We start from the raw sequence: 20,540 nt of genomic DNA on the forward strand, positions 1-20,540 counted from the left end.
TCTTAATTCAATTCGTTCATGAATATGAAAATTTTCATTCCATTTTTTAATCAGAATTATCTCGATCAAATTAAATGAAGTAATTAGTCTGATTGTTTAATCATCAAAAGATGTCAGCAATTTAATGATAAAATAAATCATAATAATATATATAAGTCATTTGATAAAATAATAAAGATCATTTAATAAAAAAATCATTGCTCACCGGCAAAGGCGAGAAGGCTGAAGGGTTAGGGCGCGAAGGCGAAGGCGTAGGCGCAAAGGCGAAGGGCGAACAGGGCTGACCGAAGGCAAAGGCGCAGGGTCGGCACTCGGCCAAAGGCGAAGGCGCACTGGCACAGGGTCGGGGCCGTTGGGGACTCGGGCGAAGGGTGCACAGGGTCGGGCGAAACTGCAAAGCCGCGAATGTGCAGGGCCGGCCGGCCGGGCGAAGGGTGCGCAGGGCCGGGTGAAGGCAAAGGCGACGGCGCAGGGCCGCGAGAAGGGCTCGCGCCTCGCAGGGCTGGGCGAAGGCGCAGCCGCAGGGCGGGGCGAAGGCGAACGGCGACTTAGAAATTTCAGTTCAAATCGGAGATTCAGATTTCAGAGCGGAATGAAGGTGAACGATTTTTAGTGTTTTCTGGGCGTTTTAAGGAGTTTTCAGAACTCTAATTGATTAAATCAATTAATAAATTTATTTTAATAATTTTTATTTTTTAATATATATATTAATATATTGAAAGATGGGCCCTAATTAAAATGGGGCCCTAGGCATAGGTCTTAGTGGCCTATGCCTAGAGCCGGCCCTGTATGGAGCCATATATATATAGATAAAGTATCTGCTACAATAATCCAGCAATAAAACAAAACGAAAACATTCTGCATATTCATTCAAACATGTTCTTGAAATTCGACGCGAATTAATGGCTACAATATCACAATAATTACCAACTTATTTGCCTTGCGTATTATAATTATCTAGTTGAACACAGACGCGCAGTGGGTAATTGCAGTAAAAAGGGTGGACGCCGATGGCCTGATGAAGATGGATCGATCAGTGAGTGGCAGCGGCGGAGATGGGGACGCTGTGCAGGACGACGGTCTCCACGGTTAGGCCGGGGCCGAAGCCGAAGAGAACTCCCCATTCCAGCCCTTCGCCAGTGGTGGCGTTCCCCTCCTCGGCCGAGCGGCGCCTCATCTCGTCGAGAATGAAGAGGACGCAGGCGCTGGACATGTTGCCGTACTCGCTCAGCACGTCCCTCGTGGCCTTCATCTTGTCCTTGTCGAGCGCTAGCTTGGCCTCCACCTGGTCGAGGATGGCCGGTCCGCCCGGGTGGGCGATCCAGAAGAGGGAGTTCCAGTCGCTGATGCCCAGCGGCTTGAACGCCTCCACCAGGCTCTTCTCGATGTTCTTGGAGATGAGGCCCGGCACGTCCTTGAGCAGGTGGAAGGTCAGCCCCACCTCCCGCAGGTGCCCGTCGATCGCCCCCTCCGAGTCCGGCAGAATCGTCTGGCTCGCAGACACCAGCTCGAACAGCGGCCGCTCAGTCGCCGGATCAGGATCCGCGCCGACAATGATCGCGCCGGCGCCGTCCGCGAACAGAGCCTGCCCCACCATGCTGTCGAGGTGCGAGTCGGAAGGCCCGCGGAAGGTCACCGCCGTGATCTCGGAGCAGACGACCAGGACGCGGGCGCCGCGGTTGTTCTCCGCCAAGTCCTTGGCGAGGCGGATGACGGTGCCGCCGGCGAAGCAGCCTTGCTGGTACATCATGAAGCGATTCACCGACGGGCGGAGCCCGAGAAGCTTAGTGAGCTGGTAGTCGGCGCCGGGCATGTCGACCCCGCTGGTCGTGCAGAAGACGAGGTGGGTGATCTTGGACTTGGGCTGCCCCCACTCCTTGATCGCCTTCACCGCCGCCTCCTTCCCCAGCCTCGGCACCTCCACCACCACAATGTCCTGCCGGGCGTCCAGCGACGCCTCCATGTACGCGCACATCTTCGGGTTCTCCCTCAATATCTCCTCCGTCAAGTACATGTGACGCTTCCTGATCATCGATTTATCACCTGCACATATCAAATCCATGCATGCAGTTCATGCACGTCAGAAAACACACTCGCCGTTAAGCTCATACAAAATCACATCCTTCTCCATTAATTAATTAATCACGTTACGCACACATTCTCTTGAATTTTTCCTTGAGCTCCACGAGGTGCTCGCTTCTCGTGATGCGGAAGTAGTAGTCCGGGTAGTCGGCCTGGTAGACGACGTTGGGCGGGGTGGCGGTGCCGATTGCCAGCACCGCCGCAGGCCCCTCCGCTCGCTGAGACTTCCGTATCTCAGTCACTAGCTTGGCCATTCCTGCAGCTAACTAGTCTTCGTTGTGGTACTTCGACTACACGAAACAGAGATATATATATATACCTGCGGGGTAGCGGAAAAAAATGAGGTGGGCAATTAAGAGGTGGTAGTTGGAATGTTGAAGGACGGATCGAGAAAAGTTGGGTTCATTCAAAGCAGGTGTTAGGTCCGACGGACGGGCAGATGCGAAGCCACGAGGCCCGGAGCGAGTTTGGTAGGACCACCGGCGCGCCCATAGGCCACGGGCATCGCTGCTCGTCCATCTTTTCGGTCACTGCTTATGCAAGAATCAATAATTTTCCATTCCTTTTCTTATGCTTTTCTGCAGAAGAAAAGGAGAAAAGTCTATATTATTTTAGTTTAAAAAAAAAATAATGAAGATAGAGGATAGAGGATAGATGAAAATTTTTAAAATTTTATTATGATACATGATATTTGTTTTTAAAGAAGAAGAAAAAAATTAGAATTATCTTTTTCTATCATTTTGAGTCTTATCTTTATAGAGATATACGACGATGATGCCATATAAAAAATGATGATGTAAAAATAAAATATCTAAACAAATGAGTTAATTTGAAATTTAATATTTTAAAATAAAAATAAATATAAATATTTTTAAATTCTACTTTCTTATATCTCAATCAGGATAGTAAAAATTTATATCAATTCATAAATATGTAACGTCCATCTCAAATAAATATCAAAATACTCTTTCTTTTATTTATCCATTCTTCCTCCTCCCTCTCCCCTCCCAAACCTTCCAAACAGAGTGTAAGTAAAACTTGATTACCTTCCAAAACAAATTTCCACCGTGAAAAAAAAAAACTCCAAGAAGTGCGTACTATCACTCTCGCATGCTAGCTATCAACTCTCTGCTCCTCGTCCTAAAATCTAATTAATTTGCTAGGATTTCACTCTATTAAATGAACCAAAGTTTTGGATTTTCTCCCTGTCATATCATCCTTTATACTACTTTTCTTTTGTAGAAGATGGAATTCGTCATCTTACCTTACCTTACGGTTCTACACAGTTAGTGCCATGACCTTTTATGATAAAGATTAATTGAGAAGTTACAGTTGATCATGATGGAGGAAGGTATTATCTCGATGAACCCTTATACTTTTATCCTTTTGATTTTTGTCCGTCCAGTAACTGATAATGGGCCTTAATAGGGCCTATATATGGAACCGACTAAGGGCCCGCTATTTGTATTTCTTACCTTGTCTCCTTCCTAGATCGCTCATATACCCGATCACACACAACAGCGAGAGAGCGACGGGGAAAAAAGGAGCGATGGCGGAGTCCAACAACAACAACTCAATGGCGCAGCAGCAGCAGCAACAACAACACCAGCAGCTTCTCATGCAGCAGCACCAGCAGCAGCTCTTCCTCATGCAGCAGCAGCAACAACACCAGCAGCAGCAGCAACAGTTCCATCTACAGCAGCAGCAGCAGCTGCAGCAGCTACAGCGCCAGCAACAGCAGCAGAAACAGCAATCTGGGCAGCACCAGTCACCTTACAGCCTCCTGCAGCAGCAGCAGGCCATCTCCCGCTTCCCCTCCAACATCGACGCCCACCTCCGCGCCCCCGGCCTGCGATCCCTCCACTTCCAGGGCCCCGCCCCGCCTCCTTCCTCCTCACAGCCACCTTCCGCTACGAATCTCCACCATCACCCTCCCCAGGCCCAGCCGGCGCGGCCATCTGGCGTGGGGGTAGGTATCGGAAGGCCAGGGAACCCCTTGGAGGTGGAAATGGCCAAGAAGGACGCCATGATGGTCTGTAACCCTGACTTCAAGCGGCCCTTTGCCTCCGTTGAGGATGCTGTCCTCAGGTATTTCCTCTTCCTAGGGCTCCACCCGGTTGCACCTTTGATCCTCTCTCGCATTTTAGGGTTTCCGTGCATATTTTTCCGTTTCTTACAATTATCATTCTTAGCGTTCGTAAAGGAAGTAATTAGCATTTTATACTGTGTCTGCTCTGAAAGGATTGGGAATTAGGGTTTGTTAAAATGGATGACGCAGAAACTGAAAAACAAACAAACTGGAATTAGGGTTCGTAAGTTAGATTGCAAGAAACGAGTAGTATAGATCTTGTTCTAGATTATGGAAACCATTAGAAAGAAGTAGATATTATCTGGTATCAACCAACAGTATGAACCTTATATGATAAATTGATGATGCATCAGACAGCAATTCATCTGTTTGCTTATCTGAGCCATTGTGCTTTATTGTTCTTTAAATTTAATTTCTGAGCTTTAGATCCTCTTGCTTATTAATATCTTTGATGTACACAAGATTCATGATCATTGTCTTCCATTAAATGCCTGATATGATTAGCACATTCAGCTCTGAATATTTGTAAAAATCATCTCCTGATTGTTAGTTATATTGTCTCAATCATCTTCAACCTTTATATTCCCTTTGACTCTAGATTATTATGTATTTTTAGCTTTCATACCTTCAGCCATCTCCTTTGATCAAGCCCTATATGGTACTACTGTTGTAGATTTCTCATTCATGTTTGTATTAGTGCCACAAGATCACTATTAATGGCTGGATCAGATGGGGAGAATAATAACTAGCATATGTAGGATCTGATGATAGATAGAAATAAAATTTAAAATTCATATTCAGTTAAAATCATAATATATTGAAATTAGGAAATGATAGATCAAATCAAAGAAGAAAATTAGCCTTGTTTCTGAATTATTAATCCTCCATCTATGATTTCCAGAATGTTAGTCTAAACTGCATTTTGTAAGTGGTAAGGCTTGTCTTTGTTCCCTGATATATGTTTTGTCTGAGATTTGTTCTTAGAGAAGAAATTTAATAATAGGATGTTGCTGTTCAAAAAGATTAAATCATTACATCATATGAATTCTTGGACTGAAAAAGCCATGCCACTAGTGTAAGAAGAATAGCGGTTTATGTTTGCATTCGATTGATAAGTGAATTATCACGAACATGGCTTAATAACATTTAGGTGAGAGTGATGTTCTAGACCATTAAATTGTTAATAAGTTTTCTCATTGGGTATATCATGATACATAGCATCAAAAGGACCTATGACTTGACTTCTTGAAATGATCCAATACATTTTAGCTGGGTCATTGTTGTGGTCTCACAATTAGGATAACTTTTAGTTGGGCCTCAAGCCAAGCCGTAAGGATTTAACGAGAATATGTCACTCTTGTATAGTCTCACATAGATCATTATGGGTCATTTATGTACAAATATAGGCCTTGGTCTAAGACTTCTTGGAAGAACTAGTGTTGCCTTGAGCTTGATCATTTTTCTTCTGATGTTTATTCATCCTTGTAGTTTACTGCCAATTTGCTAGCTTATATAGTGAAATATAATTATCTACTTAGTATGACTGTTGGAATGTGAATCATCAATGTTTGATGATAAATGAAGTACCTCACCTGTGATGATGATGATGCCCATTGCCTTTTGTTTTGTCTCTAAACTATGATTGACTTTATTCTGTTCGCAGAAATGGTTATGCATATTACTTTACATGTGAATTTTTCTGGTTAGTTCCATCATAATTTATGGTGAACAACTGTCAACTAGCTTGGTCAACATTCCAGTTGCCTCTCTATTTTATTTTACTGCAAGATATCAACACGAACATATACTCAGAAGCACTATTGCACCAATTAGACCTGGAAGAAAAAAACTTAGCCCTTGAAAGAAAGCCAAAATACTAGTACTTTGTTTGCTCAAACAATAAGGTGACCTTGTAATTAGCGGCCAGGAATTGGTATGTGCACCTCTTTATTTGGCCGACTAATTGTGGTTATGATACTAGACCATGGACATTTGAGTTTTGTTAGAATCAACTAATTGTTCTTACATCCTTCTCTCGTACATTTGACTCTCTGGCTCCTTTACATAATAGCTCAAAGAGAGAGGTTAGAAAGTATTATAAATCATATTTAGGAGATTTAATTGTGAGCTAATAATTAGATAGACAACTATAGCACTCTGGGTAGGTCAGATTCACTCCTTTTCCAAGTCTTTCTATTATGCTACCTAAAGAAGAAGTGTTGTGGAAATCAGTTATCTCTACTGAACACAGGTGGTTGAAACCTGTTTTGTTTATATGCTTCTAGGAGGCTAGGAACGTGACAATTTAAATGTTCAGGCAGTCAATTTTGCTAAGAGAAAAATTTTATTAGGGCTTGTTTTCCTAGATTATTATTACGTTCACTAACATTTACTCCTTTTAGTTTGGTATGTTTACAATGGAGTTCTATTTTATTTGCATTTGATTCTTAACACTCCCCTATAAGTCGATTCAAATATTATAGAATTCTAATTTATTACAGATATTCAATTTCATGATATCTTAAATATTAGTGAACAAATCTGCTAATTGATCATTGGAACTAATAAAAGAAGTGCATCTTTTTGGATTGCTCCTTTTTTTTGTATGAAATGATAAAATCTCAATTTGTTACATTCTCTAATGAAGATTAAGATTGGAAGCAATGTGCATTTACTCACTTGGAAGTTTACGTCCCTTAATTATTAACTCTTTGAGCCCCAAATGAACTCACATGCAGCAAGAGCCATGAGTTTATACTCCACTTGTGCATATGACGTGATCACAACAGTTTGCTTTTTGTCCTTCAAGGTAGCTGGTTTTTATCCAAGTAGAATGCAATATCTTGATGTGAATCTCCTATTTGTGCTAGAGTATGCTAATATGTATCTGTATACAACACAATTTATATGGTATGTTCAGTATGAGTATAGGCGAGTATTTACTAGAGCATTCTTGTGATATCATAAAATCATTAAGGTTGGTTTCCAATTGTCATAGCATAGAACCCCAAAGAATTGACTGATCACACTCACAATAAATGAGACATCTGACTAAGTGGCTACAAGGTAGTGCAATTTTTTAACTAGTCTCCTGTACTTTCCCCATATTTGATAATAACTTGTGTTCTGGTATTAGGAAATAACATTACAATCTATGGGAATATCAACTAGTTTTCCTCTAACATACTAACCTCCTTGAGCATGCCAAATACATACTTCTATTAAGGGATATAGATCTCTCCTCTTGACTGAGTAACCTTTATGCCAAGAAAATACTTTGGTTACTAAGATTGGTCAAGCTATTCCTTTAGTCTTTTTTATTTCAATAGAGGTACCATATTATTCACATAAATGATAAAAGGATATGTTTTTCAGATCAAGAGCATTGATAAAATACTGAGGAATTTGATATATTTCTGATCATCCCAAATCGATAGAGAGTAGAACTGAATTTACCAACTTGCTCTAGGGATTTCCTGAGCCCATATAGAGACTTCTTCAATTTAGACTTCAAATTAATCTTCCTTTTGAGCAGTTAATTCAAGAGGTTAATCATGTCAAAAGTCAGTCTTTATGTCTAATTGATATTATGACCACTGAAATTAGTTTGCCAACCTAAACCCTTGCCATAACAATGGGTAGCAAGATAATGAACAACTTGAGCCTTCAATAGATCTGTAATGCTTTCAGGTGAGGTCTTTATAGTGAATACCCAATGACAACAATTTCAGGTGTTGTCATTTAATCAATTATAGTTGATTGCCATCCTGGATTAGACAGAATCTTTGAAACAGTTTTAAGAAGGGAACATGAAGTGAAAGAAGAAATGAAGGTAGGTAGCTACGACGTATAAGTGATCTGTAAAATATGAAGTATGCATAAAAATTCTATAAAAGAACATTTTAAAGCAAACTACAGATTAGTTCTGATTGGTTTCTGGTCAGTGATGAGGGACATTAAATCAGTTCTCTCCAACAGATTGTATCTGCTCTGTTTTAAAGATATTTCTCCAATCATGTCTACAGAAGCATGATTAGATTAACCATTAATATGTCTATAGAAACATGACATTTCATGATTTCAGTGGTTCATTTTTCATAGTTGAGTTGATTGTATTTGTGCGTGCTTCCTCTTCTTGTTGTATTCTTCCTGAGTTTTCCACCTTTCTGGTGGCATTTTTCCTACTAATTTTTGGCTTTGAATCATTTCTTACAATACTCTTTGTTCTATTATGCTGAAAAATATAAGATTTAAGATAAATTTATTTGGTAGTTCATGATTGACTTGACTCATAATTTTTTTTTCCTCTTCGCATTTTAGGCTTCTGCCCTATCATGTGGTATCTGATTATGAGGCAGAAGAAGATGACAGAATTCTTGATAGTGATACCACTGGTCAGATATTTTCACGGATTCAGCAATGGGATCACAACATTCTTGCAAAGATTGCAGAGTTCACAACAACGTTTGAGAAGCAAGTCCTTGCTTTCAACATAATGACACGGAAGCGAGCTCAAGGAGAATTCAGGTCGGAGGAGAGGCTTATGATCGAGCAGGCTTTGCTGCAAGAAGAGAAGCAGGCTCTATTGGGAATCAGAGCTGAAATTGAGTCTAGGGAGAAAGCTGGAAGGGAAGCAGCAGAGGCCAAAATGCGGATGGCGATGGCTCAGGCTGAACATGCTCGAGCAGAAGCACAAGCACAAGCACATGCAGGAATGTATGCTCGTGCCCCCATGAGGGCAAGTGCTGCTGCCCTCACTGAAGCAGGTTCTGGGCATGACATTGTTCCAGAACAGGGAGCTAACATGGACGAAATTCATGGGTGGGGAAATGCTCAAAGAGAAGATGAAGAGCCGTCCGAAGATTTCTTGAACGATGAGAATGAACCGGAAAATGGAGACACTGATGCGCAAGGTGAGTGGCGGGAAGCCGGGGAGCTGGACTTAAATTCTAGGTGATAATACGATAACTCGCCGATATTCTGGAGAAACCTTGGTCTACTGTCCTAGTGATATTCCAAATTTCCCCGAGCAGACACTATGTTTTGGCAGAAACAAATTGCTGCAAGACTGAGTTGCTCGTTTCCATGCAAGAAAACGCATCTCCACAATTAACGCAACCGTTGGTTTAGAAGGTTTCCCCTCTCATTTTAGCTGCTATTTGCTCCCTTTCTCTTTAGCTTAAAGATTAACATGTGGGTTGCATCATTATCAATATGCTTTACTTGAACTATGTGGAAACTAGTCCAAGTGCTAATTTGCGCGTAAGGCAAACTTCGAAGGTCGGAGATTCAGGACCATTAAATAGCTAAATGACTTGTCGTACGAGAAGGGATTCCCTTCCTACATCAACTTTGGATGTCGATCGATGTCATGCGATCTTATTGCCTTGACTTTGATGGCTGTGGTGGTTTAAGATTGATACAACACAACACCCTTGTTAAAGCCAGGATCGATTCGCTGCTCTCTTTCTTGTTTGGATAGAAGAGAATTTAGCATTCCTAATCCTCCATGCCTGACTTCCTTCCTATGCCCACTCCATTCCACTTGCTGCTTGAGAAAGCATTGGGAGGTGAATTTATTCCCTGCTACAATTTCTCAGGAATTCCCCTCCTTCCTGGTCTCCAAGTGACACCACAAGCATTGAGATTCAGTTGTGGCATATTGTTTCTTTTATGAATAATAAATAGATAGATAAGAGAAAACGGCCTGTTGTGTTTTGTGATCCACAGATGTCTTGATTGTGGGCAGATGTGACAAAGCTTGGCCCCCAACTGGCAACCGGCCACTAGCGATGTGATTGACTTGACATGCACACTGTCACATTAGAATGGGACTGGTTCCACGTAGTTTATTATTTTTGTGGTGGTCGTGGTCATCGTGTTCCGGAATAACAGCAACGTCACGAGCAAGATAAGGTTAACATCGCCATCAGACCCCCGGAATTTGGCTATCAGAATCAGGGTTACAGTTTACAACAATGGCTTCGCTATTTTTCATATAGAGGATGAAATATATATGTGCAAGGAAAATCAAATAAAACATAACACGATGCTAATAACTGATTTAAAGTAGTTTTGAGAGTTTACATGCTTAACTTAACAAGCTTGACCACCCTAAGTAGGGATTTCAGTCATAATGATGCTCATTTCTCCTTGAGTTAATTATAGAAGTTCATTCACAATAAAGAGAGATTGTTGAAGCCGTCAACCTTGGGCAAGCTCTTAAATCTTTTTGGAGACTTAATCTCAACCTTAATTCAGTCGGCAATCAATCTTGACCCGTCTACTAACCATGTTCCAATCGACTATGAACCGTTTGTTTAAACTTATCTCAACCTAATCTATTAGTATTATCTTCATCAAGATGAGACTTAAAAAAAACTCATATGTTGGGTAGGGTGGGTGGGTATGATATAGAATTTTTGTGCTCTCCATTAATTCAAGATGAATGAATACCAAAACGTCCAATTCCATTTAACAATTGAAATATAATAACAAAAATCAAATACAAAATAGTGTAGAGTGCATCAGTATGATTTTGTTAAAACAAAATATAGAATATGTAAGAGTCTACAAGAGAATAACAAGAATGAGAGCTCGAGATGATAATGCGATTATGTTCGGATAAGTTTCTTAGCATACTTTATAGTGTGCTCGCTTTGTTTGACACAATGTGCGAGAATAAATCAGTTCGAGCCCAAATGATGTGGCTTAGTGAATCAATACTTTGAATTTGTGCAATTTGAATCGTCTAAGTGATCCCATGATCTTTTTCCTATATAACATCAATCATCTTCTTCGCGCTCCCGAAGCTATGACATCCAGGTTGTCACCCAGGTACCTACGGTTCGATCCCTAACTACGGCGTATTTGCAGGAATTTTCTTCTAAATGGGGATCGCAATCAAAGGATGTTGGGCATCTGGGTTGGCCGATGCGTGCGCTTCCCGATTTACCTTGGTGGCCGATGGGAAACTTCCATGGGACCGGACCGGTCACCCCTAGGGATTGAGTCAATTTGATTAACTGGGATTATTATTTGTTTATGATGTGGGCTACATTATATTTAAGAAGTTTAAAAAATTTATAATACTGAAGTATTAATCATAATTATTCCAACTGGATGCTTTATATGGTCAAGCTATTAGTTAAGAATATGTCACCTCAACCTTGATAAATCTTACCGGCGAAAAGAACGTGGAGAAGGAGAGCACTGAACAAACGGATTAGCTGGATGCATAAAAATAGCGAGGAAGAAGAAGAAGTAGTGCTTGAAGAATATGGAATTCGAGAGAGCGTTTTCATACCTGTCTCGGAGTTTATATACTCATTGAAGGGGATATCTGTGAGGAGGAGAGATTCTGTACATCCTTGACAAGCGAGCAGACCGGATAACATTTAAGGGACAAGGTCTGCAGACCTAATAACCGTCCTATGACTCAAGCATGCAGCTCATTCTTGTCTTTTAGCTGAGAATGGAAACCCGAGGATAGAAGAAGTCCAGCAACCTAGTAACTGTCCCTCTCTTGTGACAGAGCCCGCACGGTTGAGCGTCTTGCTGCTAGGTGTTGCTAGGCTGCCATTTGAGAGGGAGGTACCAGGGAAGGATTGTGTCAGAGTGGCACAGAGTGATTAGGTTTATTGAGGCAGAGTCGATCGAGACTAGAAAAGAGACTGAACAGCTGAGCCGATTAGAGCCGAGAGCAATGGCGGACGGCTGAGGTCGAGATTAGGCGTATGAATGAGTGAGTAAGGTAATTGAGCATATATCCAAGTGATCGAGATAATCAGGGTCAGGGCCGAGTGACTAGGACAACCGAGTGCCGAGTGGCCGAGTGACCTAGACAGTCGAGTGTCGAGTGGCCGAGACAGTCGAGTACCGAGTAGCCGAGTGAAATCGCAATTGAATCAGTCAGATAAGATTTAACCATTACCCATTGACCTGCCAGACTGAACTGATTATTGACTTCCATTTTACCACATCAAGCCTATAAAGATCCGTCGTATCAATGATCTATTTGTATTTTCTAATTTATTTAAATGATCAAAAAAATTTTAGGAGACAAGAAAATATAAACTAATTTACAATTTTTTTCTCCTTTTTCATCTTCCTTCTTTCGATACACAAAGATCATTACGATGCACAACATATAATTTACAAGCATATCTAATCTTTTCAGATGATTTTACAAGCTGCTGCAGCTTCTACTCTCTACAGATTTCAGGAAGATCTTTTATTATGATTACAATCTCCTCCTAATTTAATCAAGTAATCAAATAACTAATTCACATCGATGGATATCGCTTCTCTTGGCTTCGCCAGCGCTGAGCAGTTGGACTCCAAGCTCGCCGGATACATGCAGAAGGCTCGGTCCCACGCGTAGCGGAAGGTGACAGAGCCCGAGCTGGGGATCTCCCTTCCGTCGGCGACGAGGTACCCGCCGCCGCCGGCGCCCTCCTCCCGCCGGAACAACCTGGGATCGACCGGGACGGAGCTGGCGAAGCCCTCACTCACGAGCACCACCCGCGACACGGCGCAGCAGCACCCGTTCTCGACCTCCACCTCGAACACCGGGTCCATCGTCGTACCTCCCCTCCTCCGCCCTCTGTTCGCCTGTCGCACCCTAATGCTCGACACGCCGCACCGCCGGCTCGCCGCCGCTGAAACATCCAAGCACGAATCTCGAGAAGGAAGCGCCGCACCGGCGGCGAAGTAATGGAACAGGAAGGCGGCGGAGAGGAGCAGGAGGGGAGCGGAAGTCATCGCTCTGTCTGAGAGTTGGTGAGAATGGAGTTGTAGTTTCTTCCTCGCACTGTATATAACAGGGGACCTCTCTGCTTTCCCCTGTCACTGTTGTTGGCACAGGAACAAGGAAAAATCCACACGAAACTGGCGAGGACGAAAGGGAGGGAAAGAAAAAAAAAAGCGAAAAAGAAGGAAAAAGCAGAGTCACAGATCAAGCATGGCTGCCGTATAACAAAAATTTAGGAGAGTTCATTATCGTTCAACTCAGCCAAAGCACTGGTATTTAAGTGCTGGCTTTCTAAAAGAAAGCAGTTTAACTTTGCTAACTTTAGACTTTCTGAAATCGTGAAGTGCTGTGGATGGGAGTCTGATGAAGGGCGAGAGCCGCAAGGATGATCGCAGCTCGAGTTGAATGTTTGGAAGCAGCCATGTGTCGATCATGGAGCAAGCTCTCCATGGTGGTGAAAATATCTTCAGAGGATTATCTGAATGACCAGAGCTTTGGGCTCCCTGCTGCTCTGTGGCCTTTTTGTTTGTTTTTTTTCCTTTATGAATTATTGGCTAGTGGCTAGGGCTTTTATGGATTATAATTATTGAGACACTGCCATTGGCCCAATGCTGAGTTAGGTCTGGTCAGGGAATCAGCTCAAGCCAATCTATCTTTTGATCTTCCATTTGTTTTAGGATAGTGGATTAGATTAGTGTAAGTGTGTAATTGAGTCGGGTTTGATCAGTCGATTTGTCGTAAATTCGATATAGTAACGTTGCGCCACTAAGTGTAATTCTAGATGGCTGGATTACTTTCGAACACCCCACACATTCAGTTGCGTATGTAGACGTGCACAAAAAGACGCACAATATAAATTTTTTTCTATATATTGTTATTGTAATTATGTCCATAAGTTATATTTTGATGTTTGATATCAATAACTTTAAAGCACAAGATGAGAAATCTAACTTGTGCGTCAAGTGTGCAGGAAAGCCCTTACAGGATAAGGTAAGTGGAGGAAAGTCCTTGCGGGTGAGAAGATCGGACGTAAGACAAAAGGAAAACCAAGAGGGTCAAGGAGCGAGTTCTTGACATGAGAAAGTCCTTACGAGGTAAGGTAAATCGTGGAAAAGTCCTTGTGGGTGAGAAGACCGGACGTGACGCGAAAGAAAAGTCCAAGAGGATCGAGGAGCGAGCTCTTGGCACGGGAAACCTCCTAACGAGGTAAGGCAAATGAAGATCAAGAAGGTCGACGACCAAACTCTTGATCAAGCGAGGAAAGAACTCGGTAAGATTTTATTTTAGCCACTCAAAACTGATGTCAATCGACTGGTATGGTAGGACCAATCCACTGATACTAGAATACTACGTCTGATACTCTGACTTAGTCAACTGTAATTCACGCCAGTCGAGTCATTTTCACTGCTCAGTCGACTGAACTTGAAGACCAGTCGACTGAAGTTGCTTTGAGAGCAAATAGAAGAGAATCAACTCGACTGGATCTTCACATCAGTCGACTGGCATTGATAGACTCGACTGGATCTTTGCATCAGTCGACTATCGTTGCTTTGGAAGCAAACAGAATGTAAAATGACTCGACTAATCATTCACATCAATCGATTGAAGGTAAAACCAGTCGACTGATGGGAAAAGTCAGTCGACTGAAATTTGAAATTCTGACAAAAAACAGACGTGACTTTAGCAGTTCAGTGCCCATTTTCTGGGTTTGTCTAAATCAGTCGACTGGGAGAGTAAACTCAGTCGACTGATGATTTAAAAACTGAACTGGTTTAAATGTGAGAGCACTTCGTGGAAGATATTAGCAACACTGTTTATGCTCCAAGTGCTTGTGCTTTAGTGATCAAGAAACCAGCTGGTATTCATCCAAAAAACTTGGAGCAACCTCTTAAAGAAGAAGCATTCTCATGGTGTAACTTCTCTTCTCTTCTTCTTCTTAATATTGTTTGGTTGTTTGTATACAACTTGTAATCTATTGTAAGAAGGTTTCTCCACCTTCGGGATTTCTCCGAAAAGGAGAGGATATAGTGGAAGAGTGAGTTGAGTAAAGATCCTTAGATTAGTCGCATCAAGGAGGCGGATACCAAGTAAATCTTTCTTATTAGCATTGTTGAGTTGAGAGGGTGTGTAGCGAGTAATTTCTCCCGTGACAAGAGTTCAAGCTTGATCAAGTGAAAATATTCAACCCCTTTCTAACTCACCAAGTCCTATATTTATATATATAACCGAACTAAATTTAATGGAGTTAAATGGGTTCAACCGTTTTAAAAAGAAATTTGTAAGAAAATATATTTTCTTATTTTTTTATATTCTCTTCCACGCACACAGTCAAATTCTCACCGTCTCATACACAAGCTTCCATGCATGCATGAGTTTCTTCTTCTTTTTTTCCTCTTTTCTTTTTATTTTTTTCTTTCCAATTATAATTTAATATCCAACTGCAATTCTTTTTTCTTTGTACAGAGCGCTCTTTCTTTTCTCTTTTTGTTATTTTCCAGCCGACTAATACTAATTATAGTTCTTTTTCTTCATCAACCAGAATCATCCTTATTTTATTTTTTCTTATCGTCGAAGCTAACCGAGACGCTCTAAAAAGAGATTAAGATTCCGTTCTCTTTTTCCAACATCTTTATAGTTGTTTTATTATTTAATTTTCTTTTCCGTTTGATCAATTCAAAAAAAAAAGATAACCCCAGTCAGTCGCATTGACTCAATCCATGAGGTTGATCGGTTCGGTCCCACAGAAGTTTCCTACCACCACTAGGGTAAATCGGGAAGCGCACGCAGCGGCCAACCCAGATGCCCAGCATCCTTTGATTGCGATCTCCATTTGACCAATTCAAAAAAATGATAAATCTCAATCAGTCTCATGAACTCAATCCCTGGGAGTGGCCGGTCCAGTCCCACGGAAGTTTTCCACCGACCACCAGGGTAAATCGGGAAGCGCATACGACGACCAATCCAGATGCCCAACATCCTTTGATTGCGTTCTCCATTTGGAAGAAAATTCTTACAAATACGCCATAGCTGGGGATCGAATCGTGGATCCCTGGATCACAACCCGGATATCTTACCGTTGCACCATTGCCTCGGGGACCCGTTTGACCAATTCAAAAATGATAATTCCATTAACCACATCTCAAGCAGAATAGTTTTCGAGTCTATAATAATAAGAAGTCACAACTTTTATTTTATCAATCTTTTCTGTCGTTCGCCCTAGGTCCAATAAACAACAAATAAGTTCAAACCCCACAACTATAATTCTTCTCAGATCCGTCCCTGCTTCAACTCAAACGAGGACATAATCAAATGGTGATGAATTTTGTATGATCAGTTCTCAGTGAGATCAGTTTAGCAGTCTATAAACAAAAATCAGATTGTTCTTGTGTCTCTGGACTATACAAATATGACATTCTTTTGCGCCAACTGATCACGGATGAGAACTTATATGTTAACGTTTATTTCAGTAAAAGGTGGAATATAACATCTCATCGATCCCATACGGTCGGCCCTACGACATACACGTTCATTTCAGCAACATATGTTGACGTTCGTGAATCATATTCATGTGTGAGCCAAATTTTCCATTCAATCAAACTTCACCAACTCTTTATTAATTTCTTATTCAATTAAAAAAATAGTTTACAGTAGTAGCCTTATGAAATAACATGTCTTTATTTACTCAATTAATCACTGCTCGAATTCATTTTTCAGAGGCGAAATCTCTATTGAGTTAAAGAAATTGGCACAAACATGGTAACAAGAAGAAGAAGAAATCATTGGTGAACAAAATGCTTAGAATCATAGTTCAGAGACCGCTCATCCAAGAAGCCTCATCCCCAAGAACAGATGCAATTATGTTCTATCAATTCGGCAAGCCAAACAACTCCAATCGGGTTAAGTTACAGCGAACTGTCTATTTGTTAAATTGATAGATTCGAGAATCAAAATTATTTGAAGATCATTTGAATATACACTTTGATACGATTTCACTTTTAGATTCACCAAAATCATTTGAACAAACACTTTGATGGGAGCCCATAATTGGACTAACGAGGTGTTTTGGAATTTTCAAGATTTCCAAGTGCATTTAAAAGATATACATTCACTTTCTCAACAATTATGTGAAATGATTGTTGAACATTGCTGAAAAGAAGAGTTGCTCCATCATACTCACTGAATAGATTTCTTTTCTTTTGCTACTGTAATTCCCTTGACTTTGCAACTCAATTTGATATTGTTCACCTTTGCAGTTGACTTAGAGAACGCTTGCTTCCGATGACCAAATGGCGGTGGACAAGTTTGAACAGCAAAGTTTTAGCAGGCTGAAGATGAAGTATCTCTCGGTGCAACACAAACTGGTGTTTGATCCCTCCCATCCTAATGCTCCTTTATGGAGGGGTGGAGCTGGACGCAGGGACCACTCTCCATCCATGGCGCACACTCTCTCCACACACATGATAAGTTGTGGTGAGGTGAGCCACTTTATACATTTACTTAATTCTTGTTTTTTTCTCCTCAAGGAGCAAGAACAAGACAGAAGAAAGCTTTGTTTAATCCCTTTCTTCAGCCTTCTCCTCCTCCACTTCTGCCTCCTCCTACCCTTTCACCAATCCAAGGGCCACAAAACAGTTGCAGGCCCACTAGCAGCACTGAACACAGTCCCACACTGCAATATGAGAAAGGACTCGCCTTTCAGAAGATAGTGTGAGTAACTAAAATAGCAAGGGTAAAAGAACAAGGAAATAGGGATCGTTTTTGTTGCATTTAGCTCCTCCTCCAGTCATCCTCTCGAGTTGTTGTTGTTGTGTGTGTGTTCACCTGCTACTCTACTCCTCTCCTACTACTGGTAACAGCAAGTACAAGCACTGTTGGTTGTAGCTTCAATGGACCATGAGTTTTTGGCTGACATTGATGATGAGTATGAAAAGTTGGTGATTCAGTTGAATCCTCCAAGGTAAGAGGGCCCTGCTTGCTTTGCCTCTTCTCTGTCCCTTTGAAATTGAACAGTGGCTTTCTTTCCTCTCCAAGTCTGTGAGCCATCTAATCTCTCAGGGTCACTGTGGACAACACTTCCAGCAGGAAAGCCACCTTGGTGCAGGTCAGCTGCTCGGTGTGGTTTCTCCCTTTGGGTGACAGGGGCGGTTGTTTGATGTTTTCTCTGGGTTTGAGCTCTGAATTGTGCAGGTAGGTAGTGCAAAGAGGCAAGGAAGCTTGTTGGAGGTGGTGCAGGTTTTGACTGACCTCAACCTCACCATCACAAGGGCTTACATCTCCTCTGATGGACAGTGGTTTATGGATGGTGCACACCTTCTCTTCTCTTTTCTCTTCTATGCTGCTCCTCTTTCACCCATCTTTCTCATTGCTTTCCCTGCGCTTCAAATTGATGTTTGCAGTGTTCCATGTCGTGGACCAAAGTGGGAACAAAATTCACGATGGTGAAGTCATTGACCGCATTCAAAAGGTATCCCGAGAAATCTAAACAGTGCAAATTTCCTTTCATTATCTTCCCCCAACAAGTTTGGTTTTGAAATAAAAAGTTGGTCATCATCCTTTCCTTTCTTCACGCTCACTTGATGTTTGAAGTTAAAGGAACACTTTTTCTCATGGTCAATTCTCCATCAACCTCGCAGTCATTAGCAGCAAGAGCATCAATCTCGCAGTCATCGCGAAGGTCTGTGGGAATCCAAGCCTCATCGGAACATACTTCCATTGAACTAGTTGGCAGAGATCGACCAGGTCTGCTCTCCGAGATATTTGCAGTTCTCTCGGACCTCAAGTGCAACATCGTTGCCGCTGAAGTATGGACGCACAATTTGCGGATGGCATCAGTTGTCTACATCACAGATGAAGACCGTGGAGGGCCAATTGATAACAGCGATCGGCTTGCGAATATCAAGCACCTCCTTCGCTACATCCTTGTAGGAGACAGAGATAAGAGGAGTGCCAAAACCGCAATTTCTGTAGGAGTAACTCACACTCAGAGGAGACTGCATCAGATGCTGTATGCCGATAGGGACTATGACAGGAGCGACGCCGCCGGCGAGGACAGGAGCAAGCTAGTTGTGAATGTGGAGAATTGCACTGAGAAAGGTTACTCCATGGTGAATATGAGGTGTGATGATCGGCCCAAGTTACTGTTCGACACAGTCTGTACTCTCACAGATATGGAGTATGTGGTGTTTCATGCAACTGTGATTGTCGAAGGGCCAGAAGCATATCAGGTTTTTGCCATTCTCACCGATTGTCATCAACAAACAGTTCAGATTTCCTGTTTTTAAACTCTCTTGATTTAGGAATATTACATTCGACATGTTGATGGAAGCCCCATTAGTTCAGAAGGGGAAAGACAGAGACTAGTCCTCTGCTTGGAGGCTGCAATCAGAAGAAGGAATACAGAGGTTGACTAAATTTTGAGATTAAAGTTTATATACTGCATCTATTGCTACTTTTGAACATGCTAAGCTTGTTGATAACGTATTGATTCCATCATTTTATGATTTTTGAGCAGGGTGTTAGACTTGAACTTTGCTGCGAAGACAGAGTTGGTCTCTTGTCTGATGTAACTCGCATATTCAGAGAAAATGGACTTTCAGTCGCACAGGCCGAGGTCACCACTCGGGGATCTCAAGCTGTCAATGTGTTCTACGTCACAGATTCTTCAGGAAATCCTGTTCACAGTCGAATGATCGAGGCGGTGAGGAACGAAATTGGGCAGGCGATTCTGCAAGTCAAGGATGAGACGCACGCAAAAGCTTCAGCAGAGGAGAGTGGAAGCTTCTCACTGGGCAGTCTCTTCAGGTCCAGATCAGAGAAGTTGCTGCATAACTTGGGGCTCATAAGATCAAGCTCGTGAGATCAGTTTTCTCCTCACTGACCACCATCGACTTCTTCGCTTCTGCTTGAGTGAATGCTGAGGATCTGTGGAAGAAGTCCATGTACTCTCTAACCTTCTTTCTTCGAAGCAAATGAGACATTCAAAAGAAACACTGCTTCTATCTTCCTACTTGCTGCAAAATGTACTCATTGCATGAATGAATCTTTGACCTTGGCTTTCATGAGCAGTCATTAAAGAATATTTCAGATGCATGAAGATACCACTAATGAAGCATCTTGTAATCTAATACAGTGATAACTTGTGTAATTTTCTCGAAGGCCAAAGCTTCAGAGCAGGTTGAGCAACTAAGTTATCATCAACTAAAGCATCCAAATCTGCACAAAGTGATAAAAACATATGGACAAAGTGTGTGGGCCAACAATCTCTAGCACACAGGAACTCAGGAAGAGTCAAAGAATACGACAACAGAATCCACAGTAGGTCTTTTTTGAATATAACTAGGGAGATAAGGAGAATCTTTACCATCACAACAGTGCCTTTGAATCACAGTAGACATTGGCCTGCAAAATTAATCTTAATCCAAGCGTTTTATAAGAACTGACTGGGATCTGAACGTTTAACTGAATAGTTAAGAATTCTGACGAGCGATAAACAAACCATATGATCTCAATAAATTTCTGGATTCTATTCTCATCCCTCAGTTCTTCCATATTTTGTGGAAACAGCCTCAAATCAATCTTTCCACAATTTTCTAGAAAAGGATGACTTTGTTCATGACT

At 41.8% G+C, this 20,540-nt stretch overlaps 4 protein-coding genes across 4 annotated transcripts; 2 read left to right on the plus strand and 2 right to left on the minus strand.

Moving 5' to 3' along the window:
- Positions 1–845: 845 nt before the first annotated feature.
- LOC141839359 (chalcone synthase 2-like) lies at positions 846–2,360 on the minus strand. Its single transcript, XM_074727088.1, has 2 exons — positions 2,156–2,360; positions 846–2,043 (listed from the first exon to the last, which is right to left on the minus strand). Exons 1-2 carry the CDS (start codon positions 2,334–2,336, stop codon positions 1,034–1,036), a joined length of 1,191 nt encoding a protein of 396 aa, XP_074583189.1. The 5' UTR covers positions 2,337–2,360; the 3' UTR covers positions 846–1,033.
- Positions 2,361–3,599: 1,239 nt separating this feature from the next.
- LOC141840562 (uncharacterized) lies at positions 3,600–9,492 on the plus strand. Its single transcript, XM_074728598.1, has 2 exons — positions 3,600–4,170; positions 8,492–9,492. The coding sequence occupies exons 1-2, from the start codon at positions 3,632–3,634 to the stop codon at positions 9,126–9,128; spliced, it is 1,176 nt and encodes a 391-aa protein (XP_074584699.1). The 5' UTR covers positions 3,600–3,631; the 3' UTR covers positions 9,129–9,492.
- Positions 9,493–12,243: 2,751 nt separating this feature from the next.
- Positions 12,244–13,180, minus strand: LOC141841038 (uncharacterized). The gene has a single exon (XM_074729165.1). It carries the CDS (start codon positions 12,932–12,934, stop codon positions 12,452–12,454), a length of 483 nt encoding a protein of 160 aa, XP_074585266.1. The 5' UTR covers positions 12,935–13,180; the 3' UTR covers positions 12,244–12,451.
- Positions 13,181–17,675: 4,495 nt separating this feature from the next.
- Positions 17,676–19,982, plus strand: LOC141839088 (ACT domain-containing protein ACR4-like). The gene is made up of 7 exons (XM_074726751.1): positions 17,676–17,880; positions 17,979–18,024; positions 18,111–18,225; positions 18,320–18,387; positions 18,557–19,147; positions 19,220–19,324; positions 19,435–19,982. Exons 1-7 carry the CDS (start codon positions 17,810–17,812, stop codon positions 19,777–19,779), a joined length of 1,341 nt encoding a protein of 446 aa, XP_074582852.1. The 5' UTR covers positions 17,676–17,809; the 3' UTR covers positions 19,780–19,982.
- Positions 19,983–20,540: the final 558 nt, after the last annotated feature.

The sequence above is a fragment of the Curcuma longa genome, chromosome 11, assembly GCF_044706935.1.
Source record: "Curcuma longa cultivar G26 ecotype Majalengka, Jawa Barat chromosome 11, ITB_CL_G26_1.1, whole genome shotgun sequence".
In the NCBI taxonomy this organism is placed as follows: Eukaryota; Viridiplantae; Streptophyta; class Magnoliopsida; order Zingiberales; family Zingiberaceae; genus Curcuma; species Curcuma longa.

Coding starts and splice junctions, on each gene's coding strand:
- LOC141839088 (XM_074726751.1), top strand. CDS start 17,810: ATGGACCATGAGTTTTTGGCTGACATTGATGATGAGTATGAAAAGTTG. Junction 18,025..18,110: donor GGAAAGCCACCTTGGTGCAG/GTCAGCTGCTCG, acceptor TGAATTGTGCAG/GTAGGTAGTGCAAAGAGGCA. Junction 18,226..18,319: donor TGGACAGTGGTTTATGGATG/GTGCACACCTTC, acceptor TGATGTTTGCAG/TGTTCCATGTCGTGGACCAA.
- LOC141841038 (XM_074729165.1), bottom strand. CDS start 12,934: ATGACTTCCGCTCCCCTCCTGCTCCTCTCCGCCGCCTTCCTGTTCCAT.
- LOC141839359 (XM_074727088.1), bottom strand. CDS start 2,336: ATGGCCAAGCTAGTGACTGAGATACGGAAGTCTCAGCGAGCGGAGGGG. Junction 2,044..2,155: donor GGAAAAATTCAAGAGAATGT/GTGCGTAACGTG, acceptor TGATATGTGCAG/GTGATAAATCGATGATCAGG.
- LOC141840562 (XM_074728598.1), top strand. CDS start 3,632: ATGGCGGAGTCCAACAACAACAACTCAATGGCGCAGCAGCAGCAGCAA. Junction 4,171..8,491: donor GTTGAGGATGCTGTCCTCAG/GTATTTCCTCTT, acceptor TTCGCATTTTAG/GCTTCTGCCCTATCATGTGG.